General features: G+C 62.0%; 2 protein-coding genes and 1 long non-coding RNA gene across 6 annotated transcripts; 2 read left to right on the top strand and 1 right to left on the bottom strand.

The window, feature by feature from the left end:
* The first annotated feature begins 76 nt into the window (after nt 1-76).
* On the top strand, nt 77-7,046 carry LOC135190732 (digestive cysteine proteinase 1-like). 2 transcript variants are annotated; one of them, XM_064172431.1, is made up of 11 exons: nt 77-172; nt 1,294-1,353; nt 1,580-1,672; nt 1,768-1,940; nt 2,857-3,100; nt 4,046-4,241; nt 4,638-4,831; nt 5,433-5,524; nt 5,608-5,769; nt 6,327-6,516; nt 6,702-7,046. In XM_064172431.1, the coding sequence occupies exons 1-11, from the start codon at nt 118-120 to the stop codon at nt 6,887-6,889; spliced, it is 1,647 nt and encodes a 548-aa protein (XP_064028501.1). In that variant the 5' UTR covers nt 77-117; the 3' UTR covers nt 6,890-7,046. The 2 variants fall into 2 exon arrangements, with proteins under 2 accessions (XP_064028501.1, XP_064028502.1); XM_064172432.1 differs by lacking the exon at nt 1,580-1,672 and having other exon boundaries at nt 78-172.
* A 1,781-nt stretch (nt 7,047-8,827) lies between these two features.
* Nucleotides 8,828-10,403, bottom strand: LOC135190768 (uncharacterized). 2 transcript variants are annotated; one of them, XR_010308618.1, is made up of 2 exons: nt 10,300-10,403; nt 8,828-9,476 (listed from the first exon to the last, which is right to left on the bottom strand). It is a non-coding gene; the product is annotated as an uncharacterized LOC135190768 (long non-coding RNA). The 2 variants fall into 2 exon arrangements; XR_010308619.1 differs by lacking the exon at nt 10,300-10,403 and adding an exon at nt 10,011-10,265.
* Nucleotides 10,404-10,629: 226 nt separating this feature from the next.
* Nucleotides 10,630-20,833, top strand: FAM76A (family with sequence similarity 76 member A). Of its 2 annotated transcripts, XM_064172881.1 has the most exons (10): nt 10,630-10,725; nt 11,733-11,797; nt 12,611-12,665; nt 13,526-13,678; nt 14,054-14,208; nt 14,660-14,746; nt 15,358-15,489; nt 17,894-18,029; nt 18,421-18,522; nt 19,058-20,833. In XM_064172881.1, exons 1-10 carry the CDS (start codon nt 10,645-10,647, stop codon nt 19,142-19,144), a joined length of 1,053 nt encoding a protein of 350 aa, XP_064028951.1. In that variant the 5' UTR covers nt 10,630-10,644; the 3' UTR covers nt 19,145-20,833. The 2 variants fall into 2 exon arrangements, with proteins under 2 accessions (XP_064028951.1, XP_064028952.1); XM_064172882.1 differs by lacking the exon at nt 15,358-15,489.

The following is a 20,833-nucleotide window of genomic DNA, read 5'->3' as shown; positions in this document are numbered from 1 at the left end:
CCGGTTCCTTCCCTCCTCTGGGGAGGGCTCCAACTTCTGCATTGGCTGCCGCTGGTTTCGCTGCCGCCGGCTTCGCCTTAAAGCCGGGAGCCGGTGCCGGGCGCTGTGGCGGCCAGGATGGGTTGGGAGCTCTGCTGCTGCGTGGCCGCTGCGCTCTGCGCCGTCGTCCGGGGTGAGTCTGCGCCCCCCCGGCACTGTCCCCCTGCTGGGGGCATCCAGGGGTAGGTGCCGGGAGGCACGCAGGCAGGTCTCACCTGCGGGGCAGCAGGCTGGGCAAGGAGGTTTCTTGGGTTTGGGTCCTCAGATTTGCAGTTGCCACAAGAATGAGGAGAGTTGAGGCCACAAAGGGGTGGGGGATGTGCCCTGAGGGCTTGGCAGGGCTTGGGGGAGGGGAGGAAGAGAAGGCTAAGTGGGCTTTAAGATAAGGAATGTCGCATTTAACCCCCGCGCAAGCCCAGGCTGTGTCCCTGCCTTTGCTGCCTGCAAAGTGAGGGCAGGGCACACAGGCTGGCACCAGAGGCAGCAGGAGGAGACAGGGGTGGTAGAAGGGACTGAGCCCCCACGGGACCCCCTTCTGGAGCAGCTGTAGAGCCTAGCATGGCTGTGGGGCTGCTGGATCCATCGCTGCTCCTCCTGTCCTGGGCTACTGTCCCTGGGTGCCCAGACTCAGTGTGATGGACACTCAGGGGCACGCTGGTGCCATGGTTTGGAGTGCAGAGCAGAGCCAGGGCTGATCCCAGCTTCCTGGTGACAGGCACTGCTGGCTCCATGCCCCCAGCAGGGTGGAAGATGCCGAGGGAGGGAATGCACCCGCGCCAGTGGCGGGTGTGTTGGCGTGGGGTTGCACAAGCAGGGAGCCCGCAGGGAGCTTGGGCAGCTCACTGGGAGGGGCCAAGCAGGACTTAGCAGCTGCCTGGAACCCCTCAGTCATGCCCTGCTTGTGAGGGGACAGTTTGGCTGCGTCCTCCTTTGGAAACGTCACCCAAAGCCATGCCCACCAGCCCACGTTTCCCACGGGGACAAACTGCAGCTGGGGTGCCCTGGGGATGTGACACTGGCAGGTTGTGCACGGTGCTGACCCCGGGAGAGCATCACAGTGCGCTGCCATCCTTTGCTTGTGCCACTGGTGGGCTTGTGGAGCTGCTCTCACACAAGCTCCCGCCTCCTGATGCAGGAGGGGCCGCAGGGATGGGGAGCATTGGCTTGTGCAGCCTCCTGCCCTGTGCCAGGCTCAACCATGGTAGGGGATGTCCCCCATCACCCCGCTGACCCCTGCCCCTCTCTGCCTTTCAGGACAGGACCCTGGGCTGTCCCGCCCCGCCCCTCACTTCGGCTCCATCTACCACATCAGAGGTATCAGGACCCGCCCCAACCCTTGTCATGGGGGAGGGGGTGGAGGGCGCTGAGACTGGTCAGGACCAGTCCATCCCAGTGTCAAACTGGGGCAGTTCTCCCTGACCCAGCACCCAAGGGGATATCAGCTCCGTCAGCTGAGGGTTCAGGGGTGCTGGGGGGGCTCAGGTATTGAGTGCTAAGGCCTCGGGGCTGACCCAAGTCCCATGGTGGGAGCCACCCATAGGTGTCATTCACCTGCCCTACGCCGAGATCGAGGAGCCCTTCGAAGCTTGGTACAATGAGACAGGGAACAAGAGCAGGATCCAGTACTATGGGGGTAAGCAGCTGGGCACCCTTCTGTTCCGGGCTGGTTCCACCCCCGTGCCAAGGCAGCACGTGGACAGGGGCACCATGCGCTCCCTGCTGGCACAGGGCAGGTGATAACCTACCAGCTGGCAGCGGTGAAGCCATACGGGATGAGGTACAAGATCACCCCAGAGACCACGGAGAAGGAGGTGAACGCCAGGAAGTGCTTCCAACTGCCTGGCTCCAAGGAGGACGTGGTCAGAGCTCAGAGCGTCCTCCCCAGCCTGGACGGCTTCAAGGTGAGGAGCGCCAGAGCCTGGGGCCAGGCTGCCGCCTGCAGCGCTTGAGGCTCCATTCAGGGGCAGTGGATGTGCCCCAAACCATCCCGGGGGCGCAGGGTGCTGGGACAGGCCAGGACAGGTCCCCGCAGCCCGCGGCACAGGCAGGGTCACCGCTCCGCCCGCGCGGGGCCGGACCCGAGGCTGCTTCCCAAGGCAGCGCCGTGCTGGGACGAGTCACAGCCCACACAGCCCACACAGCCGGGCAAGTCCTGGCACACGGCACAGCTCCTGCCGGCCCCAGCCTCGGGCAGGGATGGCTGCAACCGGAGGGGTGCGGCACGTGAGGGGTGGGGACAGGCTGGCACCGAGCTGGGCGGAGGGCCAGACACCAGAGCTGGTGCTGGGAAGAGTCCGAGGAGCACATGGTAGGATGAGAGGAAGTGGACTCAGGTTGCCCCAGGGCAGGTGGAACAATTTCTGCCCCTTGAGGGTTGCCTCATTGGTGCCCAGGGGCAGGACAAGGGGCACTGAGCACACACCCAGGAGGTTCCATCTGACCAGGAGGAGAACGGTCTGTGGTGTGAGGCTGCTGGAGCCTGGAGCAGGCTGCCCTGAGAGGCTGTGGAGTCTCCTCCTCTGCAGAGCTTCCAACCCCACCCTGGCAACTGTGCTCCTGGGCAAGCTGCTGTGGGTGCCCTGCTGGAGCAGGGGGCTAGGACTGGGTGGGCTCCAGAGGTCCCTTCCAGCCCCCCGCTCCTGGGTTCTGTGATAATGACTCTATGCTGCTGTGTAGCTGACCCAAATGCCTTGCAGAGGCTGGCACAAGGAGCTGTATGTGCCCTGGGAGCAAAGGGGCTGGGCAAGGAGTGGCACACAGGGCAGACTGGCACAGGGTCACCATTCAGAGCCCTCTCCCCGACGCTGTGCCCCCCAGTTCCTGCGGGAGGAATACCTGCAGGGCCAGTACTGTGCCGTCTGGCAGAACGTCACCCGCTGGGCACAGAAGAAGAACATCTACACCCTGTGGGTGACCAACGCCAGCTGCGGGGTGGCGCCGGTGCGCTACGAGATGCGAGGCTACAACAGCCTGCTGGGCTCCCACTACGACAAGTACCAGATCGCCTACAGCCACTTCGACAACAGCTTCCCCCGCAGCATCTTCGACCTCCCTGACAACGGTAGGTTGGGTCCCTGCGGCGCTGGGTTGCCTCCTCCCATCACAGGATGTCAGGGGTGGGAAGGGACCCAAATTGCTCATCGAGTCCAAGTCCCTGCCAGAGCAGGACCATACAATCGAGCTCAGGCCACACAGGAGCACATCCAGACAGGGCTGGGAAGGCTCCAGAGAAGGAGACTGCACAACCTCTCTGGGCAGCCTGCGCCAGGCTCTGGGACCCTTCCAGGAAAGAAGTTCCCCCTTGTGCTGAGCTGGAACCTCCTGTGCTGCAACTTCCATCCATTGCTGCTTGTCCTGTCCCAGGGAGCAGTGAGCAGAGTCTGTCCCCCCCTCCTGACCCCCAGCCCTCAGATAGTTATAAACATGTATTAAATCCCCTCTCAGCCCCAGATCCCTCAGCCTCTCCTCATCATAGCCCTCCCTTGGACTCTCTCCAGCAGATCCCTGTGCCTCTTCAACTGGGGAGCCCCAAACTGAAGGCAGTGCTCAAGATGAGGTCTCACCAGGGCAGAGCAGAGGGGCAGGAGAACCTCCCTGAATCTGCTGAACACACTCTGCTTAATACCCCCTAGGACCCCATTTGCCCTCTTGGCCCCCCGGGCACATTGTTGTGCCAGGGATGCTCTCCCTCAGCACCCCCAGGTCCCTCTCCACAGGGCTGCTCTCCAGCAGCCACCTCCCAGCCTGTCCTGCTGCAGATTATTGTTCCTCTCCAGGTGCAGAACTCTGCACTTGTCCTTGTTAAACCTCATTTGGTTCCTCTGTGCCCAGCTCTGTCTGCCCAGGGCTCTCTGGATGGCAGCACAGCCTGCAGCTGTCTCAGCCAAGCCTCCCAGTTTGGTGTCATCAGCAAACCTGCTGAGCAGACTCTGCCATTGATGAGGATGTCATTGATGAAGATCCTGCCCCTGGAGCTCAGGCTCACGGCGTCTCCCCCTCCCCCCAGAGACGAAGCAGTGCGGGGACCTGCCCGGCAGCGCGGCGGAGCACCGGCTGCTGGCAAACCCCATGGAGGACCTGGTGGGACGGCAGCAGCCCCGCGCCCATGAGGTCTTCCACGAGTACCGCAGGCGGCTGGGCCGGCGCTACGGCTCGGCACGGGAGCTGCAGCACAGGCAGAGCATCTTCGTGCACAACATGAGGTACGGCCTGGGCATGGACACAGCCCCCCTGGCACTGCTCCAGCCCTGGGGCCGAGAGGCTGCAAAGCTGCCACCACTCTGGTGTCGGGCAGCAGCAGCCAAAGAGGAGCCAGGATGTGCCCAGGTGGCCCAGAAGGGCACCAGCATCTGGGCAGAGTGACCAGCAGGAGCAGGGACCCCCATCCCCAGAGGGATTTCAAAGCCGTGGAGATGTGGTGCTGAGGGCCAGGGTTTGGAGGTGCCTTGGCAGTGCTGGGGTAAGGGCTGGGCGAGCTGAAAGGTCTCTTCCAGCCCAAAGGATCTGTTGAATCTGTGCCCCCTGGGGGTAAGCAGTGGTGGCAGAGCCGTGGCTGGGCGTGGTGGCAGGTGGCTGATGCTGTGCCCACGCCGTGGCAGGTTCGTGCACTCCAGGAACCGTGCAGCACTCCCCTACCGGCTGGCACTGAACCACCTGGCAGACCGCACACCGCGGGAGCTGGCAGCCCTGCGGGGCCGGCACCGCAGTGGGGTGCCCAACTCCGGGCAGCCCTTCCCCAGCCACCTCTACAGTGGCATCATCCTGCCCGAGAGCCTCGACTGGCGCATGTATGGTAGGTGTGGGGCTGGAGGCACAGGGACCCTCGCAGCCCTGTGGGCCCTGCTCCACTAAGCAACTGGAAGATGGAGGAAGGGCTCAGCCAGCAAGGGGCATCTCAACTGGCACTTGGCCCTCAATCACCGAAGGGTCTGGGTTGGAAGGGACCCTTGGGTGTCACTGTGCCCAACCCCCTGCAGCAGAGCAGGCTGCCCAGGGCCAGTTTCACCTTGCGTATCTCCAGGGATGGGCCCCCCACGCCCCAGAGCAGCCTGCCCCAGGGTCTCGCCACCCTCTGTGCAGAGCTTCTGCTGATGTCCAACCTGAATCTGCCCTGCCCCAGTTTCAGACCCTTGCCCCTTGTTCAGGCTGGTGCCCCAGATGTGAGGTGCTGCCACATCTGGCTTTTCCCATGTCCCCATCAGCTAGGAGTGACACCCCCAGAGCTCCCCCAACCCAAGGGCTGGGGTTCCAGAGGTTTGCTGCTGCTTTCACCCCCCATCCCCTGGCTGCACTGCCTCTGGGAGCACAACCAAGTTCTGCCTCAGTTTCCCTCCCACTTGCCCTCATCCCCTGGTGCCAGCTCCTCCTGTCAGCTCCGATCCTGCTGTCCCCAGGTGCTGTGACACCCGTGAAGGACCAGGCTGTCTGTGGGTCCTGCTGGAGCTTTGCCACGACAGGTGCCATGGAGGGTGCCCTCTTCCTCAAGGTGAGAGTGGGGTCATGACTGTAGGGGTGGCCAAGGTGCCCTGGGGGTGCCCATCCCCCTGCCAGCAATGTGTGCCCTGCCAGACCGGCGTGCTGACCCCCCTGTCCCAACAAGTCCTCATTGACTGCTCCTGGGGCTTCGGGAACTACGCCTGCGACGGGGGCGAGGAGTGGAGAGCCTACGAGTGGATCAAGAAGCATGGGGGCATCGCCAGCACCGAGTCCTATGGCACCTACAAGGGACAGGTGAGGGCAGCAGTGGCCCTGCTGGGGTCACCTAGGCCTTTGGATCTGCCTCCAGGGTTCTAAAGCCACGGTGGGGCTGGGCTGATCAGAATGGGTCGGAGGTGGGAACAGGCTCTGCAGATGGGCACAGCTTCCCCCAGTGCTCCCTGCACTCCAAAGTCGAGCCCAGAGCCAAGCCTCAGAGCTCAGCTGGGCACTTGCATCACCACTGCCTCAGTTTCTCTTCTTGTGAAACAGGGACCAGGCTCCTCCACCCATAGGTGGTATCCTGGGACCCTCCATGATCTGGGGTGCAGGGAGGCAGCTGCTAGAGGCAGGCAACAACCCCCAGAGCTTCGTGGGCAGAGCCAGCTCCTGGTGCTGCACGTGGGCAGCCAGGGGCATGTTCCCATCATGGTGGGCAGGGGAGCACAGAGGGCTCAGAGCCAGGATGCTGCCACAGCCTGAGCTGCAACATCAGAACAGAGCAGCAGAGGGACAGCATGGGTCAGCAAGGTCCCAGCGAGGGGACCTGGGGTCATCTGATGACACAGTGCTCCTGTCCCTGGGTGCCACAGAATGGCCTGTGCCACTACAACCAGTCTGAGATGCTGGGCAAGATCAGTGGCTACGTCAACGTCACCTCGGGCAACATCACAGCCCTCAAAGCTGCCATCTACAAGCACGGCCCCGTGGCTGTCAGCATCGATGCCTCACACAAGACCTTCTCCTTTTACTCCAACGGCATCTACTATGAGCCCAAGTGCGGTGAGTCGGGGGGCACAGGGGGCACAGGAGCACCTGGGTGCCCAGAAAAATGCCAGAACCCCTGAGATCTCCTCTTCATTGAGGATCTTGGGCAAGGAGGGGAGGAAAGAAGCAGCCTGCAGGCAGCCCTGGGAGCAGGGATGTTCTCCAGGCTCAACCCATCCCTGCCATGCTGTACTCTGCAGCAAACGAGTCAGGGCAGCTGGACCACGCAGTGCTGGCCGTGGGCTACGGCGTCCTGCAGGGAGAGACCTACTGGCTGGTGAAGAACTCCTGGTCCACCTACTGGGGCAACGATGGCTACATCCTCATGGCCATGAAGGACAACAACTGTGGCGTGGCCACTGAAGCCACCTACCCCATCCTGGCCTGAGCCCCCTCTTGGCCCTTCAGGGGCAGCCTTGGCAGTGCTCTTGCCACCTGCCTGGGACCAGCCCTTCAGAGTGAGACGGGGACAGGGTGGGACAGGGACAGGGCTGCTGGAGAAGGGACCCAGGTGTGGCCTTGCCAATAAATACCCTGGCAAAGCACTGCACGCTGTCTGCTTGCCCTGTGGGGTGTGCCCATGGCACCTGAGGACACGACTTGGTGGCCACGGTGGTGCTGGGTTGGATGATTGATGTCCCTCGTGGGCTGCAGTCATGCCAAGGACATCCCAGCCCATCCCCACCTCCGGGAGCTCTGAGTGGGCTGAGCTTGCCAGGCTGAGCCATCCTCTGCCGAGGGCTGGCCGAGGGCTGCAGTTGGCTCTGGTGTCTTTGCCCCTCGCCCTGCCCTGGGCTGTCCTTGACGAGGCGTTTCCCTCCGGGGGCAGCTGCGCTCCAGCGCAGAGCTCTGTGCAATGCCAGGTGGCCAGAAAGTGCTCTGCAGCCGGAGAGCTTGGCTGCTTTTCAGCGCTGCGTGAATTGTCTGCGAAAAGCTCTCTCGGCTCGCACAGAGCAAGGTAATTACTTGCTCTGTGCGAGAGCAAGAGGAGGAGAGGTGCAGAGAGCCTGGACGGGGAAATATTAGCTGCGAGTGAGCCACGGAGGGTGTCGGAGGACAGCAGCTGGCTCAAGCCTCCTTTGGCAACTTCTTGGCTCCCAAATGCTCCAGATGACCCAGGGTGGGGGTGGGAGGATGTGAGCAAGAAGGACACTGAGGGGCTGGAATGGGTCCAGAGAAGGGCAGCAGAGCTGTGGAAGGATCTAGAGTGGAAGAGTGGTGAGGAGCAGCTGAGTCAGCTGGAGAAAAACAAGCTGAGGGGAGCCCATTGCTCCCTGCAGCAGCCTGAGAGAGGCTGGATCCAGGTGGGGGTTGGGCTCTGCTCCCAGGAACAAGCAACAGGATGGAGAGGAAATGGCCTCGAGCTGCTCCAGAGGAGGTTTAGGTTGGACATCAGAATAAAATTCTCCACTGAAAGGGTTCTCGAAGCCTGGCACAGGCTGCCCGGGGAGGTGGCTGAATGCTCATCCCTGGAGGGGGTCAGAGAGGCAGAGCTGTGGTGCCGAGTGGCATGGCTTAGCCCCAGGCTGGGCACTCGGAGCATGGCTGGACTGAGGGATCCAACTGCCCATCCTGCTCTGTGTGCTGCCAACGCTCCTGCACCCTCCTGGGTCTGCAGCTGCGACAGGACAGAGCTGGGCGGTCCTTGGAGGAAAAGGACTCCTGTGCCAGCCCCGAGGCTTTAGGATGGCAAGGGGGCAGCCAGCACACTTCTACCGGTAGCTGGAGCTTTTTCGGGGCACAAATGGGGTCCACCACCCTCGGCACAGCCTCCCGAGCTGTGCAGGGCCGAGACTTGCCGCAGGAGCAGGGAGGCTGCGGCTCGGAGCGTTCCTCGTTGCCCTTCCTGCAGCAGCAGCCTCAAAAATGCTCTGCCTTAGCCAAACGCTTCTCCCTCGGCGCCCGTGGCTGCTCTGGCAGCTTCGCCGTTCAACCCAAACCATTCCTCCTCCCTGCAGCTCCAGGGATTTGCAGCTTCCCCTCCCCCGCTGCCTTTCAGCAGGGTTTGGTTTCTCCTCGCAGACCACTCACTGCACTTCGGTTTTCCCAGGTGTGCTGTCAAGAATGCCTGAAAGCTGTGGCAGCCCCAGCCCCCCCCCCCCGCCCCCCAAACACCAACCCTCTCCTTGGAGCAGCCCAGCCCCGAGCAGTGAGCAGGGTTTGCTTGCAGCACCCAACGCCTCTGCCAAGCTCTGCCTTCTGCTTCCACCGCCCGAGATTTCCCAATCCCCGCCCGGCAGCCAGCTCCACGCAGCCCATTCCCTGCCACGAAGCGTCTCTCCCAGACGCAGCACATTTGCCCGGTGATTAGAGGCAGCCCCCGAGGTAGCCAAGCACAGCAGAATTTGGGTTTAATATGCACACCCCCGCAGCCCCCCGCACTCCTCCGGCCCGCCTCGGGAGAGCTGCAGCCAGCAGCTCGCGGTTCAGCTCCACCACTGGGACTTCTCTGTCACCTGCTGGAAGAAAAGGTGGGGAAAGAAGTTTCCCAAAGGTTCAAGGCATCCTTCAGGGGCAGGGAGCAGGAAGGGGGGTGAGGGCGCAGGAACGTCAGGCAGGAGAAGCAGCAGCTCAGGCTGCTGTGCGTTTCGACAGCTCCGAGCAGTTGCTGCCCTTTGTTCGCACATCTGGCAGCTGCAGAACCAGCTTTGAACTCCAGAACGCTTCAGTTCCTCTGCTCGGGCGGGCAGCAGCGACCCAAGCTCTCGGCACCACTTCGTGCCTCACCTGCAGCAGTACCGCTGAGGGGCACCTGCTGGGGAGCAGCTCCAAGGAGAAGGGTTGGGGTTAGGGACGAGATCCCCAGGAGCCAGCAACGTGCCCGCAGGGCCCAGGGAAGGTTCTCCTCTTCTCACAGGGAGCCCACAGCTGGAGTGCTGGGCACATGTGGTACAGGGTGGGGCTGAGCCTTACCGGTGGTTCCCAGGGACAGAGCGAGGGGCACCAGGCACAGACTGGAACCCAGGAGGTGCCACCTGAACAGGAGAAATTTCTTTGGCCTGTTGGAGCTGGAGCCTGGAGCAGGCTGCCCACAGACGTTGTGGAGTCTCCTTCTCTGCAGAGCTTCCAACCCTCCCTGGGCACTGTGCTCCTGGGCAGGCTGCTGTGGGTGCCCTGCTGGAGCAGGGGGGTGGCACTAGGTGGGCTCCAGAGGGCCTTTCCCACCCCTCCATGCTGGGCTCCATGAACACGACTTGATGCAAAACTGCCTTCAGTGTGAGCAGAGAGCATGCTCTGCCCTGGCTGCTGCTGCTGCAGCTCCAGCCCAGCCTGGAGCCAACCTGCCCAGGGTCTGCAGCTGGCAACTCCAGCACCAGGCTCTGGTGCAGATACACCGAGCTGTGGTTCGCAGCTCTGGCCCTGCCCCACGGCAGAGGCAGATCCACCCACGCAGATCATCCTCTGGCTGGGCTGCACCGGCGGAGGAGCAGCTGCGGCAGGCCAGCAGCTGGAGCCAGTGCAGGGGAAACAACTCCACAGGAAGGGTTTCCTTTCGCTGCAGACACTACCTCCTCCCTCCTGCTGCCTCTGCCGCCAGTTCTCGTTCCCTCAACCTTCCAGGCACTGCTTTCCCTCTGCCTTGCCTCTGTCTCCAGCCCTTGTGGCTCTGTTCCCCAGGCAACTCCTCCCCCCGCAGCTTTCTGCTGCATCATCCCTTCGCTGACCTCCACTGAGGCCTCACTGCAGCAGCTCCTCGCCTGCCCTGCCCTGCCCTGCCCTGCCCGAGCTTCCCTTCCTCCGCTGAGCCTGCACATTCACCCCACAGCTTCTCTTCTTCTTGTCCAGGCTTGGCCCTACCCGCTCTGATCTTTGCTGCTCCCCAGCCATGGCCCAGCCCACCCTGGCCCACCGCAGCTGAGCGCCGAGCCCCGGCCCCGGCCCCGGCCAGGCCTCACTTCCGGGCCGGTCCCGCAGGGCATTGTGGGGCGGTCTCGCGCGGACTGCGTCACGCGGGAGGGGCGGGGCAATTGCATCACCACGTGACGTCACCGCCCCTCCTGAACCCCCGCCCCCCAGCTGCGCGTCACGCCAAATTGACCAATCAGGAACGGCTCAGGCGAGAGTGATGCGGGCGCTGGCCAATGGCGAAGGGGAGGCGCGGCGGGCGGGGCGGGGGCGGCGCGCCGGAGCGCGGGCGGAGGCATGGCGGCGCTGTACGCCTGCACCAAGTGCCACCAGCGCTTCCCCTTCGAGGCGCTCAGCCAGGGCCAGCAGCTCTGCAAGGTGCGGCGCGGCCGCGGGAGGCCCCGGGAGAACGGGGCCTGAGAGGGGCGGGGGCGGGCGAGGGGTCCGGAGGCTTTGGTGGGAGTGGGGGCAGGAGGTGTTCGCGAGCGGTCTGGGGCCTCCCGGGGGGTCTTTGGGGGATGTTTATGGAGCGGCCCTGGGAGCATCTCTCGGCCCGGGGCACCGAGGCGCCTGCGTGGGCCAGGCCGGGCAGCTGTGGGCTGCTCAGGCGGGAGCCTGGCAGCAGGGCAGAGACGTCGAGGGGTGGGGGTGGCTGCTAGCGCCGGGGAGCGGTCAGGGGCTGTGGTACTGAGGGGCTGCTTTTTGGCCAGGGCTACCTGAGCATCGAAGGCTGCTCGGGTGTATGGAGGGTGTTGGAGTGGGACCCCCGGGGGAGCTGGAGAGGAGCTGCTCTTCGTGGGGGGAGGCCTAGCGGCAGCTGAGGATTGATTGTGAGGGAGGCTGTTAGCAAGGAGAGGAGGGGGCCTGTGGCATTTAGGGGGTGTTTGAGAGGGTCTTGGGGCACCTGGGGAGGGTTTGCAGCGTCTGGAAGGAGGGAGGTGGGTTTGGGGGCAGTCTGGTTGAGGGGGCAGCTTGCGTGGGGAAGCACGAGGTCAGGGCTGAGACAGGGCAGGAGGTGAAGCAGCTTGGGACTGCTGTGGGGCAAAGCAGGGGAGCACAGGGGAACCTCCGAGGCAGGGGAGCAGAGAGTGGGGCTGGAGGCTTTCCAGGCACAGGCAGCGGGGGGAGGGCTGAGGTGTGAATAACTGTGGCAGAACTCCCTGTGCCAGCCACCATGACCCTTGTCTGGGGAGGCTGGGCATGAATACTCCCTTGTTAGGACCCTCAGTTTGCTGCTGCCTCACCTGTGACACGTTACTGCTGCCACCCTCTTCTGTCCTTGGGCCACGACTGTGCAGGGAGTGGGATGAGTGTCCAGGAGAGTGGAGGTCAGGAGGGGTCTGAGGATGGAGACTGTGGCTCACTGAAGGCTTCTGCCGTTGCAGGAGTGTCGGATTGCACATCCCATCGTTAAATGCACCTACTGCAGGACAGAGTTCCAGCAGGAGAGGTAATGCCTGAGCACAGCAGCATCTGCTTCACAGCAGGCAGAGCCAGGGAGTGTGTCCACACCTGCTCTGACTGAGCCTTGACCTTAGTTCAGTACTGTGGGACAGTCTAGGGACATTTGGCCTTCTTCAGTAGCCATTGGGCAGGTCTCTGTGCCTCTGGGGTGTCCTTTCAGCTGCACCTTTTGCTTGGCTTTTGTCTTTGGGCAGGACTCCTCTCTCTGCCAGTGAAGGATCTGCGTGCCTCTCCTCACCAGCTTCCCTCTTACCTGACTGCTGGTGCCCAGAGTTATTTCCTGCCAGCTCTGTAGCTTAGAGAAAGGACAGAGGTGAACCCAGGGATGTTCTTACCTGTGTTTGCTGGACAAATCCACCTCTGTGCTGACCTGCCTTAACCTGTTCATCCAGGGCAGAGCTCCCTGAACAGCCAGGCTGTCAGCAGTGCTCAGTCACACCCCTTGCCAGTTAGACAAGGAGCAGGCTCCTGTGCTCCTGAGAACAAAACCCTGGGGTCCCCTGGGGGCAGCCTCATTAAAAGATCCCTCCGTGCTCTGCTACCTCGGGGGGAAATCATCCTCGAGCAGGCAGGGACAGGAACCTCACCTTGAGCCCAGCGCCCCTGCTGAGAGTGACTGCAGCACTGCCACTGTTGACAGGAGCTAAGGCAGTTGGGATCCTGACCAGAGAGGTTTATTTTCTCTGGAGAGGGAAGGTAGGATCCTGGCCAGCAAAGTGCAGCGTTGCTGGGAGGCCCTGCTGGGCTGTTGTGTGCGCTGGGGGGGTCCTAATGGTCTGTTGTGTGCTCCCCTTTGCAGCAAAACCAACACAATATGCAAGAAGTGTGCTCAGAACGTGAAGCTCTACGGCACGGTAAGCAGCAGGCTCCTCACCACCTCCCCTTCATGTCTCGTCTCTGCTGCTGCAGCCCAGAGCAGCTCAGGCTCTGCTCTAGCAGCAGGGCAGGTCACCAGCACAGGCCCTTCGGGCAGGAAGCTTCTGCCGTTTTCCCTCTTGGTCCAGAAGAGAGCAGCTCTTGGTCTGTGGCCTGGGCATGAGCTGCTCCGTGCCCAGTAGAAGCAAGCCCCCAGGCTGCTGCAGGGATGAGCCTTTTGCTCCTGCTGCTGTGAGCTCTGGAGAAGCAGCTGTGGCTGTTGCTGTTTGGTGCTCAGCACTGGCTAAAGGTTTCCTGGGTGCTGTGGCTGAGTGGCACAACAGTGTGACAGCAGGACAGGGATCATGCCCTGTGCTGGGCACTGCTGAGGCCACAGTTCAGATTCTGGGGTCAGGTTTGGGCCCCTCCCTCCAAGAGGGACATCAGGGGGCTGGAGCAGACCCAAAGAAGGGCAGCAAACAGGGCTGGGGAAGGGCAGCTGAGGGACCTGGGGATATTCAGCCTGGAGAAGAGGAGGATGGGGGACACCTCATTGCTCTCTGGGAGGCCAGAGCCAGATGGAGGTTTGGCTCTTCTCCCAAGGAGCGAGTGATAGACCAAGGGGAAAGTTGCCTCAGGGCAGGTTTGGGTTGGCCACAAGGAACAATTTCTGCCCGCTGAGGGTTGTCCGGGCCTGGCCCAGGCTGCCCAGGGCAGTGATGGAGTCCCCATCTCTGCGAGGGGGTCAGAGGTGTGGTGCTGAGGGCCCTGGCAGCGCTGGGGCGATGCTTGCGCCGGGCGCTCTGAGAGGGCCCTTGCTGCCCGGCCTGTGACCCTGTGGCTGTCGCTGTCCCTGCAGCCCAAGCCCTGCCAGTACTGCAACATCATCGCGGCCTTCATCGGCAGCAAGTGCCAGCGCTGCACCAACTCGGAGAAGAAGCACGGCCCGCCCCAGCCCTGCGAGCAGTGCAAGCAGCACTGCGCCTTCGACAGGAAGGACGACCGCAGGAAGGTCAGCGCCGCCGGCAGGGCCGGGCACAGCTGCTGGGCAGGGCCTGCGGCGGCAGCACAAGGGGGGATGGTTTGGACTCCAAGAGGGACATTGAGACTGAAGAGAAGGGAGAAATGTTTGACACTGAGGGTGGTGAAAACCTGTCCCAGGCTGCCAGAGAGGTGGGAGCTGCCCCATGCCAGGCACCAGGTCAGGTTGTCTGGGGCTCTGAGCTGTGCCTGGGGATGTCCCTGCTGCGTGCAGGGCCGGGCTGGATGGGCTCTGCAGGCCCCTCCCCGGCCACAGCACCGCAGCGGCACAGGCTGCCCTGTGCCTGCTCCGCGGCTGCTCTGCAGCCAGAGCCGTGCCCGCGACTCGGCCTCTCTCCCGGCGCAGGTGGATGGCAAACTGCTGTGCTGGCTCTGCACCCTGTCCTACAAGAGGGTGCTGCAGAAGACCAAGGAGCAGTGCAAGCACCTGGGCAGCTCCTCGCGGGGCGGCCTGCAGGAGAAGCAGCAGTACAGGCTGGGCAGTGGCAGCCACTACAGCAGGTACTGAACGGGGGCCTGGCACAGAGCCTGCCTGGCACAGAGCCTGCCTGGCTGCTCCATGCCCCACAAGATGTGCGTTGGTAGCAGCTGGGGCAGTGCTGGGGGCCGCAGGGGTGGGCTGGGGCAGCTGTCCTGTTGAGCAGGATCTGGCCAGAGGGCTCTACTGTGCTGGGGCTGAGCCTGGCTTTGTTCACAGCTGGAGCCCAGCTGCTGAAGCGGGAGGATGGAAAGGGCAGTGCCAAGCCTGAGCTCTCCTCCTGCCTGCTGCTCCAACTGGCATCTTGTGTTCTGTTTGGTCTCAGCTACTCCTGAAGGAAGGAATTTGTGACCCTTGTCCTTGCTCTCAGAGCTGTTGTTTGGATGGGTTTGGAGTCAGGGGGATGCTGATCTGCTGCTCTGCCCTGGCCTGGGGTCCCTCAGGCTCTGACAGAGCATTTCCTCCTCTTCCCAGTCAGAAAACCTTATCCACCTCCTCCCTTCAGAACGAGATCCCAAAGAAGAAAGCCAAGTTTGATGCCATATCTGCCAACGGTGACAGGTGAGCCTCTTCAGAGGCAGCCAGGGCTGGGTGGCCTTGCTTGCTGAGGTTCTGTAGGAACAGCAGGAGGCTCCTGGGCCAGAGCAGGGATTTGGGGGCTGGCACCTGGGCTAGGGCAAGCCTCAGTGTCAGTCTGGAGAAGAGCAGGCAGCATTAGCAGCTTCCCAGCAGCTGGCAGGCACCTAGGGTGGGTTTGCAGAGGCCCAGGACATGCAGCTCCTGCAGCTGCTGGAACAGGACCTGCCTGGTGCCTGCAGCCAGCTCAGCTCTGTCCTCCAGCTGCAGTTACAGGGGTGGGAGGGTGCAGAGTGGGGCTCTGCAGGTGTTGTGCTTTTGGGGCTCTTGGGCTGATGTGCAGGGAGAGGCTCTCAGAGGAGAGGATGGAGATGCAGCTCCTGCTTCCCCTCCTGCCTCCTGGGGGAGGGACCAGCCACAGCCTTGCACGGAACCTCTGCCCTCGCTCTGTGGCCGCGGTTGGCGCTGGATGTGCGGGCACCAGCTGCATGCGTGGCAGCATGGGAGCTGCTGGCAGAAGGAGCAGTGAGGTGGACTTGGGGGTTTGCTGCTCTGGGTGCACATTTTCACTCCTGCCTTTCCTCTCTGGTTCCTAGCGTTCCTTCCTCTCCCGAGATGCTTTGTCCCCCTACCCAGAGTGCCCCATCCACGCTGGCGCAGTGGGCTGCTTCCCACCAGAGTCTTGGTGCCCACCATTGTGCTGTCTCTCAAGGCACTGCCATCCTGAAGTGAGATCACCTCTCCTCTTCTCCCCTCTTGCCCTGCCTCATTCCTGGAGCTGCTCCCTCTCCATGGATCTCTTTGCAAGCAGCAGTGAGTTGGGAGCACAGGCAGAGCACAGGCTGCTGAGTGCCAACAGGGCTGCTAGAGCCGCTGCTGAGCAGTGGTAGTGGAGCCTTGGAATGGCTTGGGTTGGGAAAGCCCTTTGAGATCCTCCTCTCCAAACATTCCCTAGCTCTGCCCAGGCTGGGGCTGGCCCATGGGCCTCATCACCACACCTCTGCCTCTTTGAGCCACCTCCCTGGGCAGCCTGTGCCAGGCTTTGAGAGCCCTTTCAGTCAAGAAGCTTCTTCTGATGTCCACCCTAGGCCTCCCTGAGGATGAACCCTCCCCACACCCTCCTCTCTTCTCCATGCAGTCAGCCTGCAGCCTGGGTGGCAGTGAGGGTCTGCAGGAGCACAGGGGGTGGTGCACAACCAGCACTGTACTGAGACCTACCCCAGCTCCTGATGGGCTCTCTGGAGAGCTTCTGGCCCTCCCTGGCCCTGTGCTCCTGGGCAAGCTGCTGTGCGTGCCCTGCTGGAGCAGGAGGGTTGGACTGGGTGAGCTCCAGAGGTCCCTTCCAGCCCAACCGTGCTGGGATCCTGGGAAAGTCCCGGGCTGTGCTTGAGGCCCCAGATTTGGGCTGAGCTGCACTGTGGGTGCTGCCAGAGAAGGCACAAGGCCCTACAGGCTGAGATGGGTGTTTGCACCTGGGGGAGGTTGTGCCACAGGAGGGGCTGCCCAGCCACTCTGAGCCCACATCACCCACCCTCAGGGCAGACCCCAGGCCCAGGCTCTGTGGAAGGCTGGTGGCCCTGCTGTGCTCTCCTCACACTGGGTGGCAGGGGTGGCTCTCGCCTTGCCATCTCCACAGGCTGCTGTGCTGCAGGAGCTGCCACGGGGGGAGTTTTCCCTGCTGCTGTGAGCATCTCCTGGCACTCTTCATCAGCAGAGCTTGCCTCGGCACAGGGTTGCTATGAGGCACTTTGCTGCTAGCCAGAGGGGTACAGGCAGGCAGCTCCTCCTGCTCTGGGGATGGAGGGATGCAGGCATGCAGCTCCCCCTGCTCTGGAGAAAGAGGGAGGGATGCAGGCAGCTTCCCTGCTCTGGGGCTGCTTTGTCCCTTCCCTTGTCTCCTCCCCAGCACCTTTGCACCGAGTGGCATCTCAGAGCTGCTGGCAGCACCATGCTGGCCTGTGGCAGGTGCTGCAGCTCCACCACCTCCCTTGGGAGACTGTCCCAGAGCAGCTTCCCAGAGGAGGTGTTGATCACCAGCATACATGCAGCACCTTCTGCCCTGCAGAGCTGCCCTGGGTGACCAGCCAGTGCCACAGCTTGCACTGGCCCTGGGGGGGTTCTGCTGTCAGAGTGCTCTGACCATGTAACGCCTCACTGGGAGCTGTCTCCTAGAGACCCTCAGCTCTGTTTCCTTTGCCAAGTGTCCTCTCCCAGTGACTTCTGCCCAGATAGGTTCTCGGCTGGTTGCTCAGTCCCTGATGTGGTTTCTCTGCCTGGCAGAGCCTTTCCTGCCCTGAAGTGCTAATGAAGCTTCTTCCTAAATTGCTTTGTCTTGGGGGAGTCTAAACGTGAAAGTCAGCAGCTCCCTGCAAGGAGGTTGGAGCGAGGTGGGGTTGGGCTCTTCTCCCTAGGATCAGAAGGAGAGGAAATGGCCTGGAATTGTGCCAGGAGAGGGTTAGGTTGGACACAAGAAACAATTTCTTTGGTGCCAGAGTGGTCAGGAACTGGCACAGGCTGCCCAGGGAGGTGGTGGAGTCCCCATCCCTGGAGGTGTTCAAGGTGTGGCCGTGGCACTGGAGCCATGGTTTGGGGGCCATGGTGGTGCTGGGCTGAGGCTTGTGCTGGGTATCTCAGAGGGCTTTTCCAACCCAAACAATTCCATGATTCCAAGTGGTTTTCCCCTTTTCCCTGCTGAGGACAGTACTGGCTTGGGTCTAGGCACCTGCTCCTGCGTTGCTCGTCAAACTTGGAGGCTGCTTGTTGCTCTCTGCTCCCAGGGTGGCTGTTGACACATCCAGGGCCCGAGCAGAGAGCTCCTGAGTGACTGCAGAAAGTTTCACTCCCTCTCTACTTGCTCTCCTCAACTCTCTGGTTTGAAAATGGTCAGGGGCCCCCTGGAGCAGTGTCAGGGCCTGCTGACCACACAGCACCACAGCTCAATGTGTCACTCATGATCCTTGTCATTCCATGTGGCATCCAGGACGGGTGCAGGTGACATCTGCTCTTGAGGGGTGCCTGGAGGCCAGGACGTGTGTCAGGATGGTTCCCATTCTCCTTGCAGTACTGCCTGGGAGGTTCCCTCCTGGCTGTAAGGCCGAGGTTGTGCTGAGCCTTTCCCTTCCTCTGCTGCAGCTTCTCTCCAGACCTGGCCCTGGACTCTCCTGGCACTGACCACTTTGTCATCATTGCCCAGCTGAAGGAGGAGGTGGCTACCTTGAAGAAGATGCTGCACCAGAAGGATCAGATGATCCTGGAGAAAGAGAAGAAGGTACAGCCCTTGGCCTGCTCCCCACAGCTGTCTGGGCTGCTCACACAGCTCCTGCTGCAGCACGGCCTGGCCTTGGTCGTGGAGGGAGCAGGAGCTGGTGGCTGCTTCCAGGCTCCACCTGCCCACGCTCAGAGGCTTTCTGGACCCGCCCAGGAGATCCCATTTCATGGAAGGCTGTTTTCTGGCCACTGTCTCAGCGACCTCTGTGAGGGAGCAAGACAGAGCAGAAGATGCTGCTCCCTGCGGGAGGAGCCCTGAGCCTCTCCCTGCTCTGGTCCTGCTCTCCTCACCCTCGGCCAGCTCACAGCACTCCTGCAGAGCCCTGTTCTGGCAGGGTGGAGGCCTTCAGTTCCCCTTCCAGCTCACTTGCTCCTTCCTGCTCCCTCTGCAGATCACAGAGCTGAAGGCTGACCTGCAGTATCAGGAGTCCCAGATGAGGGCCAAGATGAACCAAATGGAGAAGACACACAAGGAGGTCATGGAGCAGCTACAGGTGACAGCCTTTGTGGTGTGATATGCTGCCTGCAGAGCTGCCAGACACCTTCCACAGCCTTCGTCTTGCTCAGCTCTGGAAAGGGAGGAAGCAGCAGATCCACAGAATCCTTTGGGTTGGCAAAGACCTTTCAGATCATTAAGTCCAACCCTTCTCTAACCAGCAGGTCTGGTTCTGGCATCCTAGGTGGCACTGAGGTGGGGGTTGGTCTCTTCTCTCTGGTATCAGGTAATAGAAATGACCTCAGATTGTGCTAGGGGAGGCTTGGGTTGGACATTAGTGGAAATTTCTTCACTGCCAGAGCAGTCAGGGACTGGCACAGGCTGCCCTGGGAGGTGGTGGAATGCCCATCCCTGGAGGTATTCCAGAAAGGTGTGGCTGTGGCACCTGGGGTTGTGGTGTAGTGGCCATGGTGGTTGGTGGTTGTGCTGGATGATCTCTGAGGGCTTTTCCAACCCAAACAACTCCATGATTTTGTGATCCCAAGAGCTGCTGCTGAGCTGTGCCATGAGCTCCTCCTTTTCTCTGTTCCCAGGCCAAGAACAGAGAACTCCTGAAGCAGGCAGCTGCCCTCTCCAAGGGCAAGAAGCCTGAGAAGTCTGGAGCCATCACCTCCCCCTAAGCCAAACCCCAGGCTGGGAGTTTTCCCCAGCTTGAAGGCAAGGAGCCTGGGACCTGGCCAGCTGCTGGGAGCCCAAAGCTCTGTTGTCACCATCCTGCTGCCGTGGAAATGCCTCCAACAGCATGCTCCAGTGGGTCTGGGTCTGGTGCTTGCTGGATCCTGGCCTGTGATCCACGGGGAGAGGTCCCAGACAGCCTCAGTCCCTGCTCCTGGAAAACTGCTTTCTGGAAGGAAATGTTTTCCTTCCCAGCTCCTCCCACTGCCAGCCCCTTCCACCAGCAGACAGGAACCTGCTGCTGGGAGACTTCTTGCTGGTTGCAGCCTGCTGCTGGCAGGGCAGAGCTGTGACCAGTTATGCAGGGAGAACTGTAGCTGCCCCTGCTGGGAGCTTGATTTCTGCCTTCAGATGGTCCCTCTTGGAAAGGAAGCTGATAACTGCCCAGCCCAGCAGCTGCTCTGGAGGCTGTGCCACTGCAGGGAACAGCTTCTCCAGCTGCTGGAAGCTGCCCCCAGAGCTGAGGCTCTTTGTTTACCCTGGGAGGTCTGGGGTCATTTTCCTCCTGTCAGCTGCCTGCTTCTGTCTTGTCTTAGGTGGCTCTCGTCCCTTTTGGGTCAGGAGCCAGAGTGGGACAGCACAGACCCAAACCCACCCAGATGCCCCCTGCCTGGTGCCCTGTGACCTCTGGGGCATTGATGACCTCTGCAGCGTGGCGCGATCCAGCGTCTCCTGCTGCCTCTCCTCACACAGGCTCGGATGTCTCCTCTGCTCCCAGGTGGAGCTCATCCTCTTCACCCCTTTCCCTGCCCCCTCACTGCCGCCCAGATCCAGGAGCAGGAGCCAGGCTGGCTCCAGGGCAGGTCCCCCTCAGGCAGTGCCCCAAGCCAGGCAGTGCTTGGTGAGGCCCTCCAGGGACATTTCTCACTGCTGATCAGAAACCAGCAGCGTCAAAGGGCTATGAAGGTTCCCTGCAGCAGGGACCTTCTGTCAGGCACAGCACCCACGGTGCCCACAGCACCACTGCCAGGGAGCCGAGCTGGGCTGGCAGTTCCCCAGCTCTGGTGCTCTTGAGGAGGGGGAACAAAAAGCACTTGGCCTCTGCTGGGAGGCAGAGCACCTCCCAGCTCCCCCACATCCTGCACCCAGCCCCTTCAGGGCCAGAAGAAACATCTCAGGGGTCTCCAGCCCTCGGGGCAGAGGGGTGAGGGCTAAAGGGATGTGGTGAGCAGGAGCAGCCCCGCGGGGCAGTGCCAGCCACCTGCCAGAGCCCATTAGGATTTTTACGGCTTTTCTCCATCCCTTTTTGTTACTGAAGAGGACTTGACTCAGGCACTTTGTTGGGTGACATTGGCGTGGGAGGAGCAGCTGCAGCAGCAGCTACTGCACTGCGGGGGCTGTGTGGGGCCCTTGGGGTTTTGAGAGACTTCTGATTGTGAAAACAAGGGAAAAAGGGAAAACCCCCCAGGGCTCTGCCACAGCACCCACTTTTGTGCTTCACTGTTTTCATACCGCGGGGGTGCGCTGGGGCCGGGGGTTGCTGCTTTGTCTCAAGACACAGAACACAACCGCAGGGGCGGAGGGGCTGCGTGCGCCCCGCGGGGGTCCGTGCCAGGCTCTGCAGTGCCCGCGGGTTGTGTGTGTGCCAAGGGCGATTGTACAGAACCTGGCAGCTCTAAAGTGCTTAAAAGATT

This window comes from Pogoniulus pusillus, chromosome 37 (genome assembly GCF_015220805.1).
Source record: "Pogoniulus pusillus isolate bPogPus1 chromosome 37, bPogPus1.pri, whole genome shotgun sequence".
In the NCBI taxonomy this organism is placed as follows: Eukaryota; Metazoa; Chordata; class Aves; order Piciformes; family Lybiidae; genus Pogoniulus; species Pogoniulus pusillus.
This window is presented reverse-complemented; position numbering and strand designations above follow the sequence as displayed.